At 33.5% G+C, this 23,522-nt stretch overlaps 1 protein-coding gene across 1 annotated transcript in view; it reads right to left on the bottom strand.

Moving 5' to 3' along the window:
• Positions 1-5,668: 5,668 nt before the first annotated feature.
• The window catches only part of AGL (amylo-alpha-1,6-glucosidase and 4-alpha-glucanotransferase), a 71,848-nt gene continuing 53,994 nt past the window's right edge, over positions 5,669-23,522 (bottom strand). Inside the window, 9 exon segments of the mRNA XM_020999735.2 lie at positions 5,669-7,387; positions 7,489-7,576; positions 8,714-8,811; positions 10,397-10,608; positions 15,029-15,141; positions 17,293-17,428; positions 18,034-18,145; positions 19,878-20,103; positions 22,056-22,158. Of these exon segments, the coding sequence (XP_020855394.2) occupies positions 7,250-7,387; positions 7,489-7,576; positions 8,714-8,811; positions 10,397-10,608; positions 15,029-15,141; positions 17,293-17,428; positions 18,034-18,145; positions 19,878-20,103; positions 22,056-22,158 (1,226 nt within the window). The 3' untranslated portion in view covers positions 5,669-7,249.

Consider the following 23,522-nt stretch of genomic DNA (forward strand, 5'->3'; position numbering starts at 1 on the left):
ATGGATGGGATTTTTTTTTTTAGGTTAAGAAACGTAAGTTATTTTTAGGCTGCTATAGGAAAATGTCAATAGCTTGTGTCACTAGTTCTTTCAGCATTTCTCCTTCTGCAGAACTCTGGAAAACTGGAATCTGTATTGGAATTGATTGAATGAAATAGGCTAGTACCTGCTCACAGCCCTGAATGCAAATAATTAATCCTGAGATCACCTCACACATCTAGTGTTTTCCAACTGACAAGAAGGCTTTCACAGCATTGGAATCCCAGTGTCCTGTCACTACTTCAGCCTTTGGGCTGTCCAGGACTGGGAATGCATTGTGGCCGGCCTCTAGTGATGTCCTCATTTAAGAAGGGATGTGCACTCCCAGGATCTGAAGATGTTCCTAGGTCTACTTTTTTCCTGAGGCACTGAATGCATCTCAGGGAATTCTGCAGCTTCAAAGTGCATTTCACCATGAACTTTAAGTAAATTTTTAATTAGACCCTGGGATGTGGGTTTGTGCTTATAACAGCATTCCCCATGACTAATGATTCATTGCTGAGTTTACTTTTTAAAGCATTTATGATGATGGCCAAATGGAAGCATTGAACTACTTTGTGTTTGTCAGTGTGTTCAAAAGACATAGGAACTAAATCAGTACAGATAAAAGGCAAAGAGCATAGGGCGCAGTCTTTAAAATGCCTGTTTTAGAAAATTCTACGTATATTACTTTTTACAATGTGCTGTTTCATGCACCAGGAGAAAATAATGTCACAAAAACCCAGAGAAAAGAGAGGATCAAGGATAAGAAGGTGTCAAGGGTTACAGAAAGGTCAAGGATAAGAATTAAGAAAAAGCTATTAGATTTGGCGATTGAAAAATTATTGGTACATTTAACTGAATGAAGAGATTGGAAGCCAGACCATGGAGACTTGAGAGTGAGAGAAAAGGAAGTGGAGGTACCTATTGTAGGTGGCTTTCTCAAGAAATTTAGAACCATAAGACAGGATGCTAATTGGAAGGGGTGGACAGACAAGTGAGTTTTTTGAGGATGGGGGAGACATAGGTATGTTTGTAGGCAGCAGAGAAGCAGGCAATTGACAGGGAGCCAGGCTCTTTTAGGTGTCGGTAAATAAGTTTTAGATCAATATAAGGTAAACACTTTACAAAAACTATAATCACTTATAGTTGTGTTTTTAACTACGGACAGTCTAAACAATCACATCATAGTAAACCCTGAAGGAATTAAGAAATACTTCAAATTGGACATACTTTTTGAAGGCAAACTTGGCAATCAATCAACATGTACTTAGGTGCCTACAATTAGAAGCAGCTAGTTGGCACAGAGTTTACTAGTGTTGGAGAGACGTGTTGAGCAAACCTGAATTCAAATTCTACCTCAAGTAGTAGCTGTGTGACCCTGGGCAAGTCACATAACCAGCCTGCCTCAATTTCCCTATCTGTAAAATGAGGCTAATATTACATGCCTCCCAGGGTTGTTGTGAGGATAAAATGAACTAATATACAGAGGGTTCTTTGCAAAACTTATTAATCAAAATTGTTTTGCCTTTACATTTATTTTTAGTTTTCAACATTCATTTCCAGAAGATTTTGAGTTCCAAATTTTCTCCCCATCTCATTCTCCCCCAACCCCATACTTTGCAAACCTTAAAAGGCTACATAAATGCTAGCTGTTTTTACAATGTGTCAAGCACTGGGCATACAGATAATAAAGACAGTCAGTCCCTGACATCCAGGAGCTTATATTCTCTAGGGGATTCATGTTCACAGATAAAATAAAGAATACAAAACAAATATAGTGACTGGGTGGGGATCTTAACTTCAAGGAAAAAATCCAGAAAGGCCTCCTGAAGGAAGTAGCACTTCAAGTGAGCTTTGAAGGAAGGTATAAGAAAGAAAGGAGAGCATGCTGTGAAAGAGGGCCAAGTCTAGACCAGTTTCACTGGAAGCAGAGGAGTGATGTAAAATTAGCTTGGAAAGATAACATTAAAGACTGATTTTTTTCAAAGAAAAACCACGGATTCTTCTAATAGTCAAATTAAAAGAAAGAATAAATACACTCCTTTGATGCTCAAAGAGACACATCTATATAACCTGGTCTCCAGTATTTATTATTCTCTACTTGAATATAGGATAGGACTTAAAGATTCACAGTAAAGATTCTGAAGCAGTTATGTAAGATGTTCCAGGTGTTAAAAAGTTTCTTTTTAGAAATTTGAAGCTTCTCTGAATCCTTGATTTGATGTAGGTAATTGTAGTGGGTAGTAATTGTACAGATTTCTATTTCTTTGTTTAGTTCTCAAATACCTGGCTAATAAACAATGACTCAGAATAAAGGTAGACGATCCAGAAAAAAGTACAGTTAATTTGCTGATGAAGGAGGCCTTTTGGGGGTAGCTGTGTGCAGTGGTTAGAGTTCTGGACTTAGAGTCAGGAAGAACTGGAGTCAGATCCCACCTCTAACACTAGTCTTTCTGGGCAAGTCACTGAAGCTCTCTGACTCTTCAGTTTCTTCCTTTGTAAAACAAGAGGACTGGACCAGATGAAATCTCAGGTATCTTTCAATTATAGATCTATAACATGAAAACAACATGGTTCTTTAGGGAGGGTTTTATTTTTTCCACACACAGACAACTGAAAGGACAAAGTTTTTCAAAATACAGTAATTGGTGAAAACATACAGTATGCTTATTATAATCAATTTAATATTACAGCACACAGTTAATGAATTTTCTTTGTTCACTCAACTGTTTCTGATGTAATTAAAAAAGATAAGTGCATATTAAAATGTTTGTAATATTGTAACATAGTGAAGTCCCTTATATTAATTTAAAGAGTAGCATCACTGGGGTTGGTACAAGAACAAGGCACAGAATTATTACAACTTCTTAAAAAAAGTGCAACACTTCATACAATTATTATTGGGGAATGAGATATTCTATATAAGTGAATTTTCCACAAAACCAAAGCTGACACTTTTAAAAGTGACAAAGTTTTCATTTTAACCACCTTAAATCAACATTTCTCCAAAATATATTAAACACCCTTTTTTGCTTTCTTTAAGAGCGATTATAACATTTCACCTTTTTCTCTTGGTATCATTATGAACAACTATTATTGTGCTGTAACAGAATGGTGTTAATAGGAGCTATTGAGGTGTGTAGGGCTAACATACACACTCTAACCACAAATAGTCCCAGACTACTCTATTTTCTGAGTTGTGTCAATTTGTCACTTTCTTGATTCTTTCATTGTTAGCCTGTTTGGACAATTATCTTCTCCCTTTTTTCTAATTTGCTGTTAACTAAACTGTAAGCTTTATGAAGGAAGGGACTATATCTGACAGGGCTTCAATAAACATTTGCTTAGTCACATTAAATTTTAATCTCTGCCAGGTTGAAAAGGCAGATAACAAAGTTTTTTAGAATTATGTGTAAAATGGAATAAGTTCTCTGGGTGCTGGGTTGCTTAGGGGCTTTTCTATGAATGATATACATGAGCTTTTGTGGTTACTGACTTTTTTTTCCCCCTTTATTTTTCAGTTCTCACTGATATGGACAGTTGAAGTTCTCAAGTAAATAACCTTGCATAAGTGAAGTGTTACTGTACTAATATTTCATCAACCATAATACAATAATGGTTACTCTTTTATTAACAGGGACATTTTAACAAAGCTATGGTTCAGAACACACAAACATTGCAAATGACAATTATTTTACATATAATTTTGTAATTTGACTTTATAAAATTATTTCTGGGGTGAAGTTTGGCACAAAGTATTGCTGCAACATTTTTCCTGACGCTATTTCTCAAACTAACAATCCTCCCAGCCATTTAAAAGTACAGCTCTATTTCTCCTTAAGTGTGACAATTAGATTTAGCATGCAAATGACAATTATTGGTTTCTGAGGCCAATGCCACTGAAAGCATAATTCTAGCTAATTTAATTGTTATTATTCACTTTTTACATTGAAAAATTTGCATATCGTTTGTGGAAATAACTAACATTATCAATATTCTTTATTTATACACCTAACAAAACAGATGTATTCTCTTTAAGAATACTCTCTCATATTATTGTTTAAAATTATGTCAGACTAAGAAACATTTACCATTTTAATGTTTTAATGGCATGATTCACAATCCATACTTAGGGGAAAAGAGTATAAAACTGGTAAGGTAAAACAATTTTCTTCCCTCCATATTTCCTACATAATTTTATGGATTAAAAAATTAAAATAAATTATGTGCAAAACTTGTTTATAAATGCATTTATTCAAGACTGTAAACTTGTTTCCTTTTAAAACTGTTCACAAGACTAAAACTAGTCAATATAGAAACATATTTAATTGAAAAAAAAAGTACCCAGTATAATTGACCAACAGAATCTTTTACATAATATGTAAACTGATTTCAAAAAATTAAGAATCTATTTTCTTCAAAGGTTCGTACTCTGAAAATGTATTTATTCTTTTTATAGGAGGCTAAAGTTTTAAAAATTACAATTCTCCCCTCAAAATTAGGACCCTAAATTAAAACCGCAAATTATTTCTATATCTTTAATTTAGATGCCAAGAAAAAAATGTCATGTATCTCTATAATAGAGCTATTTGAAAAACATCTTTTTGTTTGGTCACTACTTTTATATTTAACTGGTACTCAATTGTTTACACTAAAGAGCTATCCAATCAAGAGTCCTTCATTTTTCCCATTATTTGACTTTTTCCCCCCTTTTATTGGGCCATGCAATATATTACACTAAAGTGTAATATAAGGGAGTCTACCTTGTCTGGAGATGAAGGAAAATTTTATAGATTACCTTAGGAATTAAGTTCAATAGGCTGCGAATTTTACCCTGGACATTGCACAGAACATTATAAATGGGAAAAAGATTTTTATTAGAGCTGCATCAAATGCAAAATACTATTTTTTTTTCAGTGAAAAAGCTCAATGTCTAGCACAGTGACTTCTGTCTAGAAGGCACTTAATAAATGTTTGAAATGGAATTATATTCTCTATTTATTGAAAATAAAATGCAGATGGAGAGGGCATAATAAGTCCACAGCCTACGGAATCCTCCATATTACTATATCAGAACATAGCCTTATAAAAAGATGCCCTTTTAATTTCTTTTAAGTACTTTTGCCAATTTTATTTTAAGTTTAGCTAGTGCACAAATGAAAGAAAGAAGACCATGATTATTTTTCTAAACATCTACTATTTCTTAAATTGAAGAATATTTTCTAAATTTAAAATAAAAATAAATACTTCAAGGGTAATAATGATTTTCCCCTTCTAATATAAATCAACTCATCCACATGACAAAATTAATGCTTTCATTAAACATTAGCACACTGCACTGAACATAATGGGTGCTTAATAAGTGTTGGTTAACTTGAACTGAATTCAAAGCTTTACCTAAGAGGGAACTACAATACTAGTGGGATTTATTTTTATTTTTAAATGAACTGAGAGTGTGCAAACTATGTGTAGTTACACAATTGAGTATATACTTTATGGAACTATCAAAAGTCAACTATAAGTCAAAAAGAATCTCAAGAACAGCAGAAATTGACCAAGCCTGTGTTTCACAGCTGAAAGAACAGTATTGTCCATTCTCATTTGTCAGTTCAGGAAGACCCTTCCAAGGGATCTGAAAGAAAGAAAACATATAAGTGAGCTTCTCCCAAAAGCTGATAGTCCCTCTAACTTCTCCATTTCTGTTGTTAGCAAGCACACCTAGACTAGATACTCAGAACTGCTAGTAAACCTCAGACTCTTTTTTTGGACACCTCTCATTTTATTATCAGTTACTAAGTCCAATCTAGAGTCTATTTTCATAATATATCTTTCATCTGTCCCATCATTTAGGCTCCTACCGCAAATGCCCTGGTTTAGGCCTCGATCACCTCTTCCTCTCCCTAGACTATTGTAACAGCATTCTATGTGCTCTTTCTAATGTTAGTCCATTTTCTCTGTAGCTCATCTTTCATATGGTCATCTATCTTTTAATGCATTTTTCTAACCATGTTACTTCCCTACTTAAATGCTTTCAGCATCTCTCTATATCCTATTGAAAAAATACACATATACAAACTCCAAACCGTGGTGTCCAAGCCCCTCTACAATCCTGTCCAGCCTTACTTCACTCTTCTTCATATAATATGTATTTCAGCCAAAGAGTACTTTGCTAACATTGTTGTCCATGCTTAGGATTAATTCAGCTTCATCTCTGTCTGATGAATCTTTCAGGGTTTAAATCAGGTGGCACCTTCTTCTTAAAGCCTTCCTTGACAAATTTCTCCTATTTGTGAATTGGAAGGTAACTCTCCATCTTCACATTTCCCACAGAATTCCCCTTTGCACTTACTACACTCACCCTGTGTCATAGTTATTTGTGTATATGATGCTTCCCCTTTGTAAGCTCTTTGAGGGTATAGCCTATGAAACATATACATATGTAGATCCACATCTTCATATAGATCTAATGTCAATTCAACTGAATTGCTATGTCTCTGTATCCCCAGAGCCTAACTTTGTGCTGGTACAAAGTAGGCACTTAATGTTTGCTTAATGAAACATTATGGAATACTAAAGAATCTTGTATTTTGACTAACAATTTTGACAGAATACTAGTTAGCAGCAAAACTGATTTTTCTCTCTTCTCTCTACTTGAGGAAAAAACAAAATAGACTGTAGTAATTTGTGGTAGAAGGAAACAATGTTTAGGCATAGTGGTACATGCCTATAATCCTTGATCTTGAGAGAGGCTGGTGAATTGCCTGAGCTCTAGAATCCTGAGCTGCAGTAAGCTAAGCCAATTAGGTGTCCACACTGAGTCTGGTACCAATATGGCGCTCTCCCTAGAGAGGAAGGGAGGACACCAGATATGGAAGACCTATCCTCAAAAAATACACGTATATATGCATATATAAATAAAACAAATATTTCAGAAATTTATGTGGAGGATGTAAGGAATTTAATTGAACACACAGGAACTCAGTATACTCAATTTCAAAATGAAGTACTAAAAGTATTAATCAACCCTATGAAAATCATACTATTTAATAATAAGAGTTAAAACACAACAAAAACCCCTTTGTAGGACTATGCTGTGTACCCATTTACAGATTCCTTTAGAAAATTCCAGTATAAAAAGAAGTACTTTTAGAAGTGAGGAATGCATTTCATTGGTATCTAAAATGTTTAATTAAACACTTGTAAAAGTTTAAATATATAGCCTCACAACCTACCTCTCAAGATGAACATAATGACGAGAAAGAACATTTTTAACCAAAAACACTGTCTGTGAATAAATTTCCTGGCCCATTAACTTAGAAAAGTATAATTTTGCACGAAGAAAGTATCCAATTGGCCACAGCCATTCCTAAATATTAAAAAAGGGAGTTAATAACATTCAAGTGTAACTTGTGAGAAATAAAATTTCAATTTAACTGAAAACTCAGAAAAGAGAAATAATATTCTTACAGGTCCTTGGTGATAATTGAAACCTCTAGCAAGATTGTAGTTGTCATTGTCTAAGGAATTATCATATACTCCACAGTAAACCATGTCACTGAAAAATGATAAAACATATTTAGTTTATAAAACAACACATAACAAGCCACATAGAGCACATTAGAAAATATTTTCCAACTGCCAGAGCTCAAGTCAAACTCTAAGTATTTGACTCAGTGATTTCTAAGCCAAAAAAGATGCTCTAATAAACCATATTCATTCATCTAGTCATTCATTCAACAAGCATTTAAGGCTTATGTGCCAGGCTCACTTGAGAGACAGAGACAACAATGAAAACCATTCCTGCTCTAATAGGTTTACATTTAAATGGGGTGGGGGAAAAAGAAACATGTACACAGCTAACCAAATATAAAATACATATAATATAAACACAAAGTAACTCAGGTAGGGAAAGCTGGGAGGGGAACATTTACTGTAAATGGGATTGTAGGTGCCTCCTGAACTGAAATCTTTAAAGAAGCTATGGATTCAACAAAGGAGAGGTGAGGAGAAAGAAAATTCCAGGTCAAGGAACAGCCCATGAAAAAGCATGGAGATGCCTTTCTTCATAACATTATGCAGTTAAGTAGTGTAAGAATGATTACTGTCAATCAGTAAGCACTTATTAAGCACTTACTATAAGCCAGGCACTGTGCTAAGCAATGGGGACACAAAGAAAAGCAAAAGATTGTATCTGCTTTCAAGGAGCTCACAATCTTATTGATAAAAAACCATGTACACATAAGCTATATATAGGATAAACAGGAAATAACCAATAGAGGGAAGGCACTAGAATTAAGAGGAATCGAGAAAAGCCTCCTGTAGAACATGGGATTTTCTCTGGGACTTGAAGGAAGCCAGGAGATGGAGATGAAAAAGAGTATTAGGCATGGGGGACAACCAGTGTTACTGGATCCCAGAGCACATGTGGGATATACGGTATAAGAGACTGGAAAAGTAGGAGGGGGCTAGGTAATGAAAGGCTTTGAACAATAGAGGTTCCAGGGCTCCTAAGGTGACACAGGTAACTTGGAATAGTACTTGATCTTAGGTCGTCTGATTCCACGTCAAGTGTTTTTCCCCACTACGTTACAGGGCTTCTCAAATGAGAGGAATTATAGTTTTTAGGTGACATTTTTTTTCTCTGCAATATGAAATATTTAGCAAGTATTATCCAATTTGTCTTTCAACTTACTCAGGGTCCAAAGTTTTCATTCCCAGGGTACCAAGTAACTTTTTCTCTGCTATTTCCAAAGCTTTCCATGCCTTCTTTGGAGTAAAGAGCTCAGGGGCCTGATGCATATTTTAAAATGAGAATTATTAGTTCTTAAGATTACAGCTGAAATGCTTTAATTCTCATCTTGAGCATTAAAAGTTTTCCGAAGTTAAGAATAATAACATCAGAGTTTAAAAGTCCTTTACATGCAGTCTCTCATTTAAGCCTTAAAATAATCCTTGTAAGGGAGACATTACAAGGTATTATTTCCCCCAATTTATAAATGTGGAAACTGAATCTCAGAGGAACACAAATTTAGAGCTGGAGGGCTTTCTGAGTCCATGGAGCCCAACCTTCTCGTTTTATAGATGAGGAAAATGGGGCTACCGATGCTAACCTGTCAGAACATGGTTCTAACCATGGATCACTTTTAAGTATTAGAGATGGGTTTTGAACTTCGTCTCCTGACTCCAGAGCCACTGTGACTTCTATTATCTGACAGGGTTATATTAAAGAGCTAGCAAGTCAAAAAGTATTTATTAAACACTTATAATGTGTCAAGGACATAATGTCAAGCATTAGGAAATAAACAAATGTCACAGGAGGGATATGAACCTAAGTTTTCTTAACTCCAATTCTAGTATGGCTTCCCAAAGCTGCATCCAAAATACAATTTACTTTCCACTGACTTGGGCTCTTAAAAATAATGCAAGGGTCAGAGACTGAAGCATGACAAACTAAAGTCTAGAGGTGTTATCTTAGGCTTTGGAAGTTAGGGCAACAGTGACAACTTCCATTGATGCTTTCAGGGGCAGAAACCAATCCCAAAAGAGGGTAAAGGGGGCTATGCATTTCTTAGTTCTGTCATCGTGGTGAAGAAGCTCAGGTGATACTATTCTTTATTTGATTTAACCATCAAAATACTCTTTAAAGCTATTACAGCTTCTTCTAAGAAACAAAGGGATACAACATCAGGAAGCTGCCAGATGGTACCATTCTCTTGATTCTGCTATCAAAGAAGAACCTAGGGCTTTTGTTCAAGTGGATGTTGTGAATTTGTTGGGGGACAACTAAGTCTGAGAGGGAGAAAGAAATAATAGAGGAAGTCTCCATAGTTAGGTTTTGTTCAGCAAAACAGTAACTTATCTATATAAAAACTGAAAAATGAAAATGAGTTACTTTCACTATGGTACTATTTAAAGAGTAAAGTGTTTGGATTTTTCTTTTTTTGAGAAAATAACAAAAGTTAAAATATATTGACTGGGGCACACAAAAAAGAGAAAGTACTTTCTTCATATGAATGTTCTCAGCACCTACTTTCTATATGATAGGGACTGAGAAAGGACTTCAAACAATTTCTGTTAGTAAGTTTTAGGCTGCCTACGCTGTGTATCTGCTTTCTTTATTTTAATCTTATTCTATTACTAGTTACAAGTTGAAAAAAAATAGTTACAAGTTGAAAGACTTGTAAAAGATATATCAAATTAACAGTAAAACTTTTTTAGTTCTTAAAAACATTTAAAAACAAACATAAATGAATCATTTGGCTAAGGAACTAAAAGCAAATCTTTTATACGTGTAAACTTGAACACAGTATTTTAGGAACAGTTTTTTTTTTAAATGTAGGTTTTCAAATTATTTAGTAAATCTGAAAACACTTACTACAACCATTGCTATAGTGAAATTTGGCCTTAGTTGGTAGTCACACCAAGGACTTGAAGCTCCATAACTGTCTTTGTATATTCCACGTTTGTGAACTAAATCAGGATGCTTTTCATTAGGATCTGACGGGTTCTCTGAAACATGGAACAGCTTTTCGAAGTGGTCTTGTATTTTCCTGTTCCACTCCTCATATGAGATTTTTACATCTTTTCCTGCAACATGGTAAAACATACTGTAGAACATTCAAAATATCCCACATGCAAACTGATATACAAGTAAAATCTAATGAATAAGGCAAGGGTCCTGAGTAAAGAAAATTGTACATTTCATCACTAGCTTATTAATTGGCTTCCAGGCACAGGGAAAAACTTAATTGACAATATTGACCTTTTTTGAAATGGTAATAGGATGTTTTACATTTCTCTATTCAAAGGTGCTGTATAATTACAAAATGGTATTAATAATGATCAATTATTTTACTACCCTAATAGTAGGAAAATGATAAGCCCATATTCATATAGTCTTCTTTTCTACATCCAAAAAAAATCTAAATTTGCACTCTAAATTCATTACCTCTTTATCTGGAGGTTGGTAGAATGTTTCATCATGAGTCCTCTGAAATCATGTTTGGTTATTACATCAGAGTTCTTAAGTCTTTCAAAGGTCTTTACAATATTGTTATGAATTCCATAAATTGTTCCTCTAGGTTCTCTTCATTTCACTCTGCATCAGTTCATACAAATCTTCCCTGGTTTCTTTGAAATAATCCCCTTCATCTTTTCCTGTTACCCACTAGTATCCCAACCCATTAATATGCCATAGCTTATTTGGCCACTCCTCAATTAATGGGCATCCCCTCAGTTTCCAATCCTTTGCCACCACAAAAAGAAAATAATTTTGTACATATGGGTCTTTTTCCTCTTTTTTTCACCTAGTAGTAGTATCAATGGGTCAAAGGCTATGCACAGTTTAATAGCTTTTTGGGCAGTTCTAAATTGTTTTCCAGAACAGTTTTACCAATAGGACATTAACACACCTGTTTTCCCATAGCACCTCTAACATCTGTCACTTCCCTTTTTTTGTTAGCTTTAACAATCTGATGAGTGTAAGGAGGGCCTTTAGAGTTGTTTTAATTTTGTTTCTACTAGATTTGGAGCACTTTTTTCATATGACTACTGATAGCCTGGACTTTTTCCCTAAGAAAACAGCATATTCATATCCTTGGACAATTTATCATTGGGGAATGGCTCAGTTCCATATTTGTGAGTGCATATGTGTATATATACATACATACACATATATGTATATATACATATATAATCTTAGAAATGAGACTTTTATTAAAGAAACTTGCTTTGTGCAAAGATTTATATAAATCTCTTCTAATTTTAGCTGCATTAGTTTTAAAATTAAGTATATTTTAAGTAATTGAAACTGTTCATTTTATTTTCTGTGATCCCCTTACCATTTCTTTGGTCATAAACTCTTCCTCAATCCACAGATCTGACAAGTAACTTCTTCTTTGTTCCTCTAATTTATGATGTCATCTTTTATGTCAAAGTCATATTCCCATTTGGAGCTTATCTTGTATATACAGCTTGAGATGCTGGTCTATACTGGCTTCTACTAAATTGCTTTTCAGTTTTCTCAGAAGTTGTTGTTGAATAAAGAGTTTTTATCTCAATAGCTGAAATCTTTGGGTTTATCAAACACAATGATGATTTATGTGGGCTTATTTTATATCCTATAATTATGATGAAGTTGTAAATTGTTTTAATTTTTTTTAGCTGATTCTTTAGAGTGGCAACTCTAGATATGCTACTGTTACCATCTGCAGATAGTGAGAATTATTTCCTCTTTACCTATGCTTTCCCCTAATCACTATTGCTAGTATTATTCTAGCACTATATTGAACAGTAATAGTGATAATGGACACCCTTGCTTTACCCCTGATCTTATCAGAAAGGCTTATTGTTTATCCCTATTACCTATGGCTCTTGGTTTTAGATACTTACCATATTAAGGAGTCATTTATTCTCGTGCTTCCTAGTGTCTTTTTTTTTAAAGCAGCAATAGGTATCATATCTCATCAAAAACTTTTTTTGCATCTATTAATAATATGATTTCTGTTTTTGTTATTAATATTATATTTCTAGTTTCTCTAATATTAAACAACTCTGTATTCCTAGTATAAATTCAATCTAGTCTAGTGTGTAATCTTAGTGATATGCTACTAATATTAATAATTAATAACAATGTTATTATAAGTAATTATAATTGATGACATTATATATCCTTGTTAATATTTCAAATTTTTATACAAATACTCATTAGGGATACAGGTTTATTATAGTGTTCTTTTTCTATTTTGACTCTCTGAGATTATTTCTATCATAGGAGAAATTTGGTAAGATGCCATCTTTTCCTATTTTTTAAAACAACTTGTGCAATATTTGAATTGTTTTTCAAATGTCTGAAAGGCTTCACATATAAATCCATCTAGTCTTGGTTTACTTTTTGCCTTGGAGAGTCCTGCTTGTTCAATTTTCTTTTTCTGAGATTAAGTCTTATTCTATTAATCTGGGCATTTTAGATTACTGTACATACTCATCCCTTTCATTAAGACAGTCAGTTTTACGGCATGTAATTGGACAAAATAGTATCCTTTATTTCTTAATTTGTTGTGGATTCATCTTTTTCATTTTTGGTTTTCCTCTTTTTAACCAAAGTAGCTAATGGTTTTTCTCTTTTATATTTTTTTCTGAAAAAAAAATAACCCTCCTAGTTTTAGTGATTAATTCAATTTTTAATTCAATTTTTTTCTTTTAACTTCATTAATCTTTTCTTTGATTTTCAGGATTTCTAGTTTGGTGTTTAATTAGGAGTTTTTAATTTGTTGGTTAGGATGGATGTCCAATTCATTGGTTTATTCTCTGTTTTAATGATGAAAATGTTTAGAGATACAAATTTCTCCTAAAGACTGCTTTGGCTACATTACAAAAATTTTGGTATGTTGTTTCATTGTTGTCATTATCTTTAATGAAATTTCTGTACCTATGATTTGTTCTTTTATCTACCATTCTTTAGGTTTAATCATTTCTTCAGTAGCCCTTTGTTGAATATAGTTTTACTGTAATGTGGTTTGTTAAAGATGAGTTTGGTATTTGTTTTTCTGTGTTTGTGAGTTTTTTTAAGAACAATTTTTGGAAAAGTATTATGTAGGGTTGAGAATGTGTAATCTTTTTTATTTCTACTCAATGTTCTCCAGAGGTCTCTCACATGTAACCTTCCTAAAATTCTATTCAGGTTCCTAACTTATTTGTTATTTATTTTTTGGTTAGATTTATCTAGAGGATGGGGTGCATTGAGATCCTACACAATTATAGTTTTATTATTGATAACTAATTTAACTTTTCTTTTTAGTATTTAGATGCTATGCCATTCACTATACCTATTTAGTCTTGATATTAATTTATAGTCTATGGTACCTTTCAGCACAAAGTAGTTTCTTCTTCATTTATTTATTTATTTTTCATATGAGGCAATTGGGGTAAGTGACTTGCCCACAGTCACACAGGTGCTATGTTTCTGAGGTCACATTTGAACTCAGGTCCTTCTAACTTTAAGGCCAGAGCTTTATACATTGCGCCGTCTAGCCACTCCAGTAGTTTCTTTTAATTATGTCTATTTCTGTTGTTGCTTTGTCTTGAGATTTATTGCTAACTCTGCCTTTTTTACTTTAGGTGAAGCCTAAGAGATTTTGCCATAGCACATTATTTTAACTATGTGAGTCTTTCTGATTCAAGTGTTTCTTGTAAATAACATTATTGGAGTTTTCTAATTCATTTGGATATCTTCTTCCATTTTATGGGCAAGTTCATCCTAGTCATAGTTATGATCATTAATTTTGTTATTGCTCTCCATTCTCCTATATTTTCTTCTCTTTGTTTCTTGCCCTCTTTTTATAAATGAAAGGGTGTTGAGAGATAAGGAATATGTTAAGCACCAATGTTCTAGGGTTGCTATACATTTTTTTCTCCCCTTTTTCTCTTCTCTTTCCTTTACTCAGAGCCCAATCATAGGTTTTTATTCTTTCTTTCTTTTCAAACCACAATTCCCAATTCACGCTCCATAATTAAGAGCTTGTTTTATTAAGATGAATTCTTCCTTTCATCTACAATCCTCCTTATATCTCCCTTTGCCTTTCTTTCTTGCTTTCCCTCTAAAGTGAAATGTTCCTTTGACTAGTTCAGACGAAAATGAAGTTTTCAGTGTCACCCCTTCAATCCTCTGCCTCCTTGTTTCTATAGTCCTCTATTTGTACACCCTGAAATGTGAGATAATTTTACTTACGTTTTGTTCATTTTCTAGATTCCACAGAGAGGTTGTTGGGGAGCTCACCTGTATTTCTCCCAGTTACTCCATCATCTTGTTTAGTTTTTCATTTATATGGTATTTTAAAGTGTGGAAAATGTCTTTCTTATACTAAAAGAGTCTCTGACCCTAGTACCAATGGGGTTTATGTAAATTATAATTCTAGAGAATGCTTTCAAAAATTCTTATGCTAATAGGAATAGCTAGTAATCCAATCCTTTGTGCCTTTACATAACTGATTTGATACAAGTGGCTTACCATTTCTTTTTACTGTAACTGCATGATAAGGAAACAAATTTCTTTTTGATAATTCCAGCAGCCAACGAACAGCTGATTTGCTCAGGCCAACAATTTCCACAGCAGAACCATCTCTAAAATCAAATGCAAAATTTTGGATATATTAACAAAAATTATAAAAACAAAACATAAGATATGAGTGGGCATCTCATAGGAATGATGATGTTTTGATTACTCAAGACATGATTGGTACACAAGATGTTACCTTATACTTACAAATTATTTTACATCTAATATCTTTTTTGATCCTTACAACGCTATCCGATGCAAGCAACAATACTATTATCCTCATTATACAGATGAAGAGGTGAAGCAATTTGCCCAAAGTCACACAGTTACAGAGTGGCAGTGGTAATGATGATGATGATAGCACTTATATAAGCACTTTAAAATTTGCAAAGGCTTCATGCAGGCTATCTCATTTATTACTCACAACCTTGTGTAATCAATGTGATTATTATTCCCATTTGAATGAAGAGGAAATTGAGCCTGAGAACAGGTAAGTGCCTAGGATCACACAACTACTTACTGTCTATGGCAGTCTCTCTCAAGTCCAATCCTCTTTCTATTACTACTATGCTGCCTCTCAGTGTAATATTTTCTAATCATTTATATCAACTATCTGTAAATGAACATCAATTCTTTATATTTTACCTACATGGATCATGTCACATAAGAAACACTTTTCAAATTATTCTTTTGCTTTTCTCCATCCTCTTGAAGAAAAGAAGGAATGCTGTATGAAGTAGAACTGGCCAATGGGTAATGGCAAAAGATAGGTCTTAGGTAGAGAGCACAAAAGAGAAGATGTGTGTGTGTGTGTGTGTATGCACACACACACACACACATATAAATATATATATATATATATATATATATATATATATATATATATATATATATATATATATATATATATATATATATATATATATATATATACACACATACACATACATCTGTGGAAACACATATACATATGTACACGAAAACAAATATGTACACAGTTACACACACTAAAAGGGTATTCAGAAACCACACATGGCATACAGGAAAGACATAGGCTTTAGGGGGAAAATGAAGCAATTTCAAGAAATACCTTGCAGGTGCATTTGATACGTATAAAAATAAGCAAAGTATTTAGAATTTGCAAATAATTTTGTTGTATTTAATGACATGCCTTCTTTGAAGACTATCTTTTTAAATTAAAATGTAGAATTTGTAATAAGAAAAATGGTTTAGTTGGTTTGAGATGGACATAAAGATTTCTGGAATATTCAAAATAGAACTATTTCTAGCTTGGCAAATTTTTAGTTAAAAAGTAATATAAGACAGAATATTTAAAGATGCCCTCAAGTAGTAAGATTTAAAATGATCATCTTTCCAAAGAAATAAAGGATTTCATTAATGGGATGGGAATCAGTTATTGGAAGGAAGGAAAGAAAGAAGGAAGGAAACATTTATCAAGTGTCTATGATGTTTCAGGTACTGTGCTGTGCTAAGTGGTTTGCAGATAACTCATTTGATCCTCACTGTGGGAGGTAGATGCTGTTATCCTCATTTTACAGATGAGGAAACTGAGGCACATGGAGGTTAAGTGATTAGCCCAGGATCACATAGCTAGTGTCTGTGGCAGGATTTGAACTCAAGTCTTCCTGCCCCCAGGCCCAGCACTCTATTCACAGTGCCACCTAGCTACCTCTAAATGGGGTAAAAGTTAAGGCAAAAGAGATTTCAATGAATACAAGGAAGAATGTGATGACTAAACATAATACTGCATGGACATATCTAGAGAGGTTGTAGTGACTCCACAAGAAATAAAAAAGAAATCTTTAAGAAAACAGATAACTTTCTGGGCTGATATAAAATGGTAATCCTTCAGGGGGTTCCTCTAACTTCTACAATTCTAAAGCTTACATACATGGAAAAGTATAGTAGGCTTTTTGAGGCCAAAAGATGATTCTTTTCTTCAATGAGAGCTTCCTATGAGTAGCAACTGACAATATTCTGGCAGACATATTTTTCATGAGTAACTAAATTTATTTACATTTTAAGTGCTAAAAATTCTTTTGTAGGTATTTATTTATGGCTGAAAATTGGTGGTGAATAACACCCTAATACATAAAAATTAGAATGTTCTCCTTGAAGAAGGTAAAAAAACTAGACATTGTTAAATTACTTTTTGAACAGTGAATTACACAAGCATTATAAAACAAGCTATATACCTCGGGGTGGCTGGAATTCCTCTGTTTCGAGCTCTGTCACTCTCCCCCATTTTATCCATCCAGGTACCACAATTAAAGTGATTTCCTCCAAAAACAAAACCTGTTTGATCATCTACTCCTGCAGTTATATTAAATCCTTTGAAAAGGAAATAAAACCTTTTAAAATTCTCTAAGAATTGTCATAAGTTGATCTTTAAATAAAAAAACTGTCTACATGTTTTAGAAATTCCTGGTCTAGTTAAGATTACAGAAAATATGTAATTCAACTGGCACATGCTATTTATAAGTTATCGAGCTTCTATTTGATTATTTGAGTATCAAATTACCTTTATGGAATGTTTAAGAACGAACAAAAACTTGTTAATTTACAGCAAAATTTTGCTAATGAATGGGCAACCCTAGGCAAATCACTGCTACCTTAAATTCCTTTTCCCCTAGTTACAAAAGTAAGATAATACTGATGCAGATATCTAAAAAATGTTTTATGATTGTTGTTAAATGGAATAAAAAATACAAAAGACTATCATATCTTGGTGTCAGAATATCTGGAATTAGGTTGTCAGGTTATACAATTGTGTCTCCAGGTATCAGTGTTTGTAATTAGGTATTCAAAGAAATAATTTACTTACCTCTCAGAAATGAAAATAAAAAAATCTAACTGCAAAATAAGCTTCTAAAACAGCTAATCAAAAAGTCTAAATTGTAATTTCCAAAGAACAATGTATGTTATTTCAGCTATACCTTCATCCTTCATGTTTCTATCTATTTGTGGACCAGCATTCCTTTCTCGGAACTGTATACCCTGCAGGTGGCGTTGCATAGCTTCTTGTATTACTTCATACAATGGCTGATCCTGATTAAGACAAGAGGACACAATTAAGTCTTTGAGAAATTACATTTTTCCTTTATTTCAGAAAAATTCCCAACTGAACTGAGAGAAAAATAAATTATCCCTTCTAAGAACTATTATTTATTTTATTCATAAAAACAAAACAAAACAATGAGGTATTATCTAATGGCATTTGAAATAAGGTGAAGAAATTAAAGGAATTGCTTTCAGTGTTCTTATATACTGTTATACTATTACAGCTGTAGTAAAACAAAATCTATCATTCAAAAATTATCTGTGAAATTATGCAACAATTAAACTGACATAATTATGTAAACTCAATTTTTTATATCATTGTGAAAATTCTTCATTATTAACTATGAAGAGCCAAATAAAATGGCTACAAAGTCAGTAACCAGCTGGGTATAATAATAGGCTCTTGAAAATAATGGCTCACGATTTATGTCAAACTAAAAAATTTAAATCTGTCAAAAACATAGATATCCATTTATGCCCTAAATTAAATTTAAATAACATTTGTTAAGTATCTACTATGTACTGCCTTATTGGATCTTATACTGCAAACTTTCTAAGTTCTTTAGTAGTTTCTTCTCACTAACATAAGAATCCAAATTTAAATAGTGCTACTTATTGCACAATAAAAATGCATGAAATAAAATAATACAAACAATTTTAATTATCTGCTGTTTTAGAAAGAGACAAAAACACTTATAAATTCTATCATAAATTTTAAGGAATTTTAAAAATTAGAATGATCTAAAGACAAACGATTAGCTGTAATATTAACAGCCCAAAAAAGCCCAAGCAAGTTAACAGTAGGACAGTGATCAAGCAAACAGGAGAAAGCAGAGCCATGTTGCATCAGTAAACACATCATTACAATTACATTTTTAAGTCACATAAGGAAGCTGTATATGTGCAAGATCAAGGTAGAATTAAAATCCTGATGTACAGGACAACTATTTTGTCATCTACTTTACCCTCAAAAATGTCACTGATTTGTCTGTCAAGGAAAAACTCTAGGTCGGACTCAGTATAGTGATGATGATTTAAGAAATTCTTATTGTATCACTCCCCAAAATATTATGTTATTTAAATTATTTTATAAACTAATATAAATCAGATTTCCCTTTTATAAGTCCTCCTTGAAACTTTCTCTCCTTTTTTGGATTTGTTGTTGTTTTCTTCAGTCGTTTCACTCTTTATGACTCTGGGGTTTTCTTGGCAAATATATTAGAGGGGTTTGTCATTTCCTTCTCTAGCTCATTTTATAGATGAGGAAACCGAGGCAATCAGGTTTAAGTGACTTGCCCAGGGTCACACAGCTAGTAAATGTCTGAGATCATATTTGAACTTAGGAAGAATAGTCTTTCTGACTCCAGGCTTGGAACTCTATCTACTGTGCCACCTTAACTGCCCCATTCCCCCTTTTCTGATATCTGTGGCATTTCAATAGAATAGATTCTTCTTCTAACTCCCATGAATATTCCTGTTTAACCTAACCCTGGCCTCCAAAATGACATATATGTATGTGAATATTGTTTTCTCTTTAGTAGAAAGATTATAAACTTTAAGATGGCAAGAAGTTTGTCTCAATCACCCTTGTATTCATCACAGTGTCTCTGCATCTAGTGAGTAATCAGTTTTTTGGTAAATGAATACCTATTGAATTCTTGAAATTTACATTACTTTAATTTTTAAGAGTTTTGAATAGTTTATTAGAAATTGTATTTACCAATGTGCCTGCTGGCAAAGGGGGAGAATCATCTGTAGGATACATTCTGGAAACTGGGTACTTAAGAATGTCTGTGCCATTTGGAACAATTTTGCAGTACTCCTGAATACACTGCAACCACCACCACACAGCATCTCGGCAATTAAACCTGGCATAAGTTCCTTCACCAAGGAGATTGGGAATGAGTCCATGTCTCAGGGTACCAGCAAATGCTAAAATTATATTCCTGAAACCAGAGATTTAAGCACATAATTTAATAAAATCAGTTTTAAATACTAAAGACTAAAAAGACACTCAATTTTATTAGACTCAATTTTATCTTCTTTTAATTTGCCCCACAGCAAATTAGTGTATAAGTAACTAAGCAATATGAAAAAAAGTCACGACAACAAAATAAATGTCTAAGAATATAATTATGTAAATGAGAACAAGTTGCTCATGAAGAATATGATATAGATTTAAGCTTTTAGTGAAAGTCAACTTAATTATCAAGGCATTTTTTTGTTATCATACATTTAAGCCTTACTCTGATACCTAATCATAGTATGGTGATGACCTTAGGTTCTTAAAACGTTATGTTGGCAGATAGTAAAGCTCTAATATGTCCTATCAAGCTGAAAAAGCTTTGAGTATGGGCATAGAGGGTGACTGTTTATTGTTCAGGGATCAGTCTACCTAAGTTCAGAGAAGCTCTTCAATAGCTTGCTACCAGTGGATGAATTTTTTCTTTCTTTTTCTTTTTTCTGGCCACAGCATCTCATAAAACCACCAATAAAATCTGGAGAGGTTGTGATCTGAGTTTTTGCTACAGTGAATACTCACACTGATGAAATAAATGTATTATAGGATCATATATTCAGAGCCACATGGCACTCGAGAAGTCACCTCATTCAAAGCTGTTTTACAATTGAGGAAGATGAGGCCCAGAGTGGTTAAATGACTTGCCCCAGTACAGACAGGCATTAGGCTACAGAGTCACTTAATCTAAGTCAGTTCCTCTGATTCTATGTGTAGTCTTTTCCTTTACATTCCTGAAGAAACAAGGCAAAGTCATGGAATCCACAGTTTATTGTGTGTAAAGACAGAGTGACCCGAGAGTGTCTATTTTCTAGTTCTTTAGCAAAGTAGTTGGGAAACTTTTACTATAATGATAAAGAGCCTTATACTCTTTAACACTCAAAGCTTGGTCGCTTCAATAAATAAACAGTCAAATAAAAACAGATGCTCATAACAATAGCTAGCACTTACATATCGCTTTAAGGTTTGCAAAGCCCCTTATGCATATTATCTTATCCTCAACAATACTGGAAGGTAGGTGCTATTATTGTCCCCATTTTACCCGTGAGGAAACTGAGGGAGGTACTGAGAGGTTAAGTGACTTGCTGAGGGTCATGCAGCTAGAATGTGTCTGAGGTTTTCCTGGTTCCAGGTCCAGTGGTCCCTCCACTGCACCATGTAGCTGACTCTGTGTATAATTCCAAATGACTAAGTGACAGTTGAAGTATGTGTAACATACTCTTCTAGCTTGCTTTTCAAATTTACTTTGCCACTTAAAGGGATAACTTTAGTTACTTGAAAAATAACTCAAAAAAATCTCATTCCCAGAAGATGCGGAATAAATGAAATGTTATGATGTCTTTTAAATTAAATATACCTTTTAAAGTTATAGGTTTTTAATTCATAGTGGTTTATTTTGTTTTAACTACAGCTGATTAGTTACACACATTACTGAAACTGGTCAATCTTAGGAGGCAACATAAAGTCAGGGACATATTTAAGGTCAAATAAAAAACAACTAGGATTAGAAATCTGAAGTTTCCCAATTCTTTCTCTAAGGATCACTCTGTAACAACACTGTCTCCTTGTAGAAAACACAAAATGGTGCACTAGCAATAAGCAGCAGATCATAGCATGTCTACTTTTATATTTAAATGTAGAATAGAAATAATATTTTCTGGACTATGATGTTAAGAGAAGTAACTCTATAATCATCTATCTTAGTTAATACACCAAAAAAATTCTCATCGTATAGGACCTAAATGAGGTATTCCAACGGGTGCCAGAAAAGAATCCCACTCTAATATTAACAAGAGAAGATGGATTAAAATAAATCATAATGAACAGGTAAGTAGCAATATTTGTATAAATATTTGAACTGTGATTTAGTAGACATCCTACCTGGCCTCTAAATAGCGTCCAGTAATCAGAAGTATACCTCGAAGAGCGATAAAGGTATCCCTTCCCCAGCAGCGGAAAAGACCAGATGAAAAATGAGGTAAGCCTAACAGAAAATCATAACAAAATATCAATTTCTCTTAATCACAATCTAGACGCACAGTAGAATTCCATTTTTTTAGTTATTTTTCAGTCATGCCTGACTTTTCACAGGTTTTTCTTGGCAAAGATTCTAGAGTAGTTTGCTATTTTTCTCCAGCTCATTTTACAGATGAGGAAACTGAGGAAAACAGGATTAAGTGACTTCCCCAGGGTCACACATTTAGTAACTGTTTGAGGCCAGATTTAAGTTAGGAAGATTAGTCTTCCTGACTCCAGGCCTGGAACTTTATCCACTGGGCCACCTAGCTGCCTTTCACTATAGACTAGCATCTCTCAAAGTATGATCTGGGAACCCAAGACCCTTACAGAGGGTCTACGATGTCAAGACTACATTTTATAATATTACTAAGACATTAAATTTCTAATATGATAAATATCAGTAGCTACAACCCACATAAACAAAAGTTCTTTGGGAAGGAAGTGCTCCATTTTTAAGAGAGTTTTTAAAGGGGTCCTGAGACCAAAGAGTTTGAGAACCATTGCTACAGAGAGAAAAGAAAGCAGAATTGAAGTATTGTTACAAATGAATATTTTTTTTTTTGCAAGGCAATTGGGGTTAAGTGACTTGCCCAGGGTCACATAGCTAGTAAGTGTCAAGTGTCTGGCCTAAGACTAGATTTGAATTCAGGTCCTCCTGACTCCAGGGCCAATGCTCTATCCACTGTGCCACCTAGCTGCCCCACTAACGAATATTTTTATCTGAGTTAAATACATATGTATATAAATATACACATTTAATTAATCTTTCAATAGATCACAATTTTTCGATACCAAATTTAGGAAACCTGAAAAGACACACGCTATAACATTAAAAATAATTTCAACAGAGGGTTACTCGTAAGTTTAAGAGCAACAGGTAGAACTGAGTCTGAGATTATGGTTGTTTCTACTACTATGACTAGTCAATACTGAATACTACTTGATAACTCTACATTTAAACTCTAAATATTAATTAGCCCATTGGGCTTACAGTAATTAATTTGATGTTCAATTTTCCTCCATGTCAAGGAAGGTGGAAAAAAAAACCAAGCTAAACAAATGAAAAAAAACAAACTCAAACAAAAAGAGAATGCTTCAAAGCAAAAAATGAACAAAAAGGTTCATGCATCCCCTTTACCATCCATCAAAATGGATGACTAGAAACAAAAGCATTCAGAATCATCTGGCTCCTATTTCAAGGTCTGATTTTATTTATCTTGATGGTTCTTTAGAAATGTGTATTTTTATGGTCTAAGGACTTGAAAATCATACTTAAATATCCTATACTGCTTATTTTAGAGACCAATAAAAATATTCACAGGTGTCTTT

Source organism: Phascolarctos cinereus, unplaced genomic scaffold (assembly GCF_003287225.1).
Source record: "Phascolarctos cinereus isolate Bilbo 61053 unplaced genomic scaffold, phaCin_HiC Scaffold_5;HRSCAF=322, whole genome shotgun sequence".
NCBI classification, from domain to species: Eukaryota; Metazoa; Chordata; class Mammalia; order Diprotodontia; family Phascolarctidae; genus Phascolarctos; species Phascolarctos cinereus.